Below are 2787 nucleotides of genomic sequence, written 5' to 3' on the forward strand. Positions count from 1 at the left end.
TGGCAATGTTTAGCTCTTTACATGCACCTTAATGTAACAAAATCAAGATAAACATACAATATAATAAAGGAAATGTTAAACGAATCACTAAGGGCTTCACTTAACGTACATAAAAAAGGTTTATGTTTTCATATCAAAAGCTCAACTCTTAAATTTTATAGTAAGTGTATAACTTTTTTATGCACCTTAACGAAAGCCCTTAGGGCTTCGTTTAACAAAACCCATAAAAGGAAAATCATCAATACCTTCATATAGCCATCGATAATTAAACACAAATACAATCTGAATTTAGAAATTTTGTGTAAGTCTTTTTACATTGAAAAGGTGTTGCTATATATAGTAATTGACCTCACCTTCCTAAAGACTTCTAAATTTCTAATGCCCATCTCATAATCTACAATCTACCCAGGGAAAATGGGCATTAATTTGTGTGGTTTGAAACTGTAGCATCATGTATATATCTCATTCATGCACAAGCACTACTAAGTACACAACTATACAACAATGTCTAGCTTACAACTTGTTAGCATTGTCATATTTCTTGCATTTAGTCATGTTTCAAGGGCTGAAAATAACCCACCTTCGACCCCAACTACTAAAAGCACTCGCCGAGCATTCTTTGTGTTTGGAGACTCGTTGGTAGACAATGGAAACAATAATTTTTTGGTTACTAGTGCACGAGCAGATTCAGCTCCTTATGGGATCGACTATCCCACTCATCGTCCAACTGGTCGTTTCTCCAATGGCCTTAATCTCCCGGATTGCATAGGTTGACTTCTCAAAAAGACTTGAATTATCGATGTGAAAATCAACATATTACATTATTTTTTATTAGTGTAAATAAACAAAATAACTTTTCGCATTGTCTCTTTTAGTTTTACCCATTTACTACATTTGAGTCTTCCCAATTTTTCATTCACATATGTTACAATCATTTATCAAGTTTGATACACATTTTTAATGTTCAAAAAATATATATGTTTAGGGGAGCACATTGGTGTCGATCCAGTATTGCCGTTCTTGGATCCAGAACTCGCTGATCAAAAACTATTGAACGGAGCCAACTTTGCCTCTGCCGGGATTGGGATCCTCAATGATACCGGGATCCAATTTGTGAGCTAGTGAATAATTATTCATCCATCATACACTAAGCTTTTCTATTCATAGTTTTTTTTTGTTTCTTTTTTTGAAACGACCATTTAGGTAAATATAATTCGGATGCCATATCAATTGGAAGCCTTTGAGACATATAAACGACGAGTCACTGATCTAATTGGCCAAGATAAAGCCAACAAGCTTGTCAACGACGCATTGTATTTGATCACTTGTGGAGGCAACGATTTTGTGAACAACTACTTCTTGGTGCCTAACTCAATTAGGTCGCTTCAATATAAAATCCCTGACTATGTCCCATTCATCATTTCTGAGTACGAGAAGATCTTGATGGTATAGTGTACTCTATATTTTGCTTTATCTCATACAAATTAATTATAACTAAAAGCCACTTAAAATGGGATTGAGTCGAATTGTTCGAATATTAAACAACTTTTTATTAAAGCATATAACTTACTAAATTGTTTTATTAAAAAAAAAAAAAAAACTTTTTATTCTGTTACACTTTAATAAAAAGTTGTTTAATATTCAACCATATAAGGCACATGTATGTTAACATATACAATTTTTATTTGATATTAAACAACTTTTTATTAAAGTAAGGCACATGTATGCTAACATATATACGAATGTCACTTCTCTATAAAGAGAAAAACAAACTAACAGAATAAACTGTTACTCTACCAGAGGCTTTATGAACTCGGAGCACGCAAAGTGCTGGTGACAGGAACCGGACCACTAGGTTGTGTACCCGCGATCTTGGCACTACATAGTAGGGGAGGCGAATGTGCAGCCGATCTCCAAGAAGCCGCAACATTATTTAATCCACAACTCATCAACATGGTGAATTCACTCAACAAAAAGCTCGGCAACACCATATTCATAACAATCGAAACACATCTTTTACATGTGAACATGATCGATAACCCAAAAGCTTTCGGTAATTTCTATTTATACTTTTTTTTCTTGTTTTTTTTATGTTTACCCTATTATGTTATTATCATATTTTGTTTCTTTTTTTTTTTTTTTTTTTATCAAATATGTAGGCTTTGACACATCAAAAGATGCATGTTGTGGACAAGGACCGTATAATGGATTAGGACTTTGCACCCCATTATCAAATTTATGTCAAGATAGAAACAAATATGTGTTTTGGGATGGATATCACCCTTCCGAAAGGGCAAACCGGCTCATCGTGCAAGAGATATTTAATGGTACAAAGTACATGAACCCCATGAATCTTAGTACCTTTCTAGCTATGGAATCCTAAATAGATTATCTTACGAGCCATATGTGTAGGTTCTACCCGTCTACGTGTATTTTATATGATGTTAATATGTTTATCTTTCCTATATCTACTTTTCCATGTTGTGTGTAATTAGACATTTAAACTACACATATTTTAAATCATAGTTCTTGGGGAACATTTTATGTGACGTGAGTTTGAAGATCATAATCAAAATATTGCAATATGAAATACAAAATAGAGATAAATATACGGATCATCCCCGTGGTTTATACACAATATCACCTTTTGTCCTTGTACTTCAATATTATCAGTCGTCTTCCTTTACAAAAGGATAAGGGTCAAAGTTAGTCCTTTAAGATAACGGCTGTTTGCTGGATTCCGTAAAGCCCCACACGTGACCCTCACGTGAGGGTATAATGTCTTTT

At 33.8% G+C, this 2787-nt stretch overlaps 1 protein-coding gene across 1 annotated transcript; it reads left to right on the forward strand.

Moving 5' to 3' along the window:
• Positions 1 to 497: 497 nt before the first annotated feature.
• On the forward strand, positions 498 to 2457 carry LOC122589488 (GDSL esterase/lipase At5g33370-like). Its single transcript, XM_043761781.1, has 5 exons — positions 498 to 769; positions 986 to 1113; positions 1204 to 1446; positions 1801 to 2053; positions 2160 to 2457. The coding sequence occupies exons 1-5, from the start codon at positions 505 to 507 to the stop codon at positions 2381 to 2383; spliced, it is 1113 nt and encodes a 370-aa protein (XP_043617716.1). The 5' UTR covers positions 498 to 504; the 3' UTR covers positions 2384 to 2457.
• Positions 2458 to 2787: the final 330 nt, after the last annotated feature.

Source organism: Erigeron canadensis, chromosome 2 (genome assembly GCF_010389155.1).
Source record: "Erigeron canadensis isolate Cc75 chromosome 2, C_canadensis_v1, whole genome shotgun sequence".
Lineage (NCBI taxonomy): Eukaryota > Viridiplantae > Streptophyta > Magnoliopsida > Asterales > Asteraceae > Erigeron > Erigeron canadensis.

Coding starts and splice junctions, on each gene's coding strand:
- LOC122589488 (XM_043761781.1), top strand. CDS start 505: ATGTCTAGCTTACAACTTGTTAGCATTGTCATATTTCTTGCATTTAGT. Junction 770..985: donor TAATCTCCCGGATTGCATAG/GTTGACTTCTCA, acceptor ATATATGTTTAG/GGGAGCACATTGGTGTCGAT. Junction 1,114..1,203: donor ATGATACCGGGATCCAATTT/GTGAGCTAGTGA, acceptor ACGACCATTTAG/GTAAATATAATTCGGATGCC.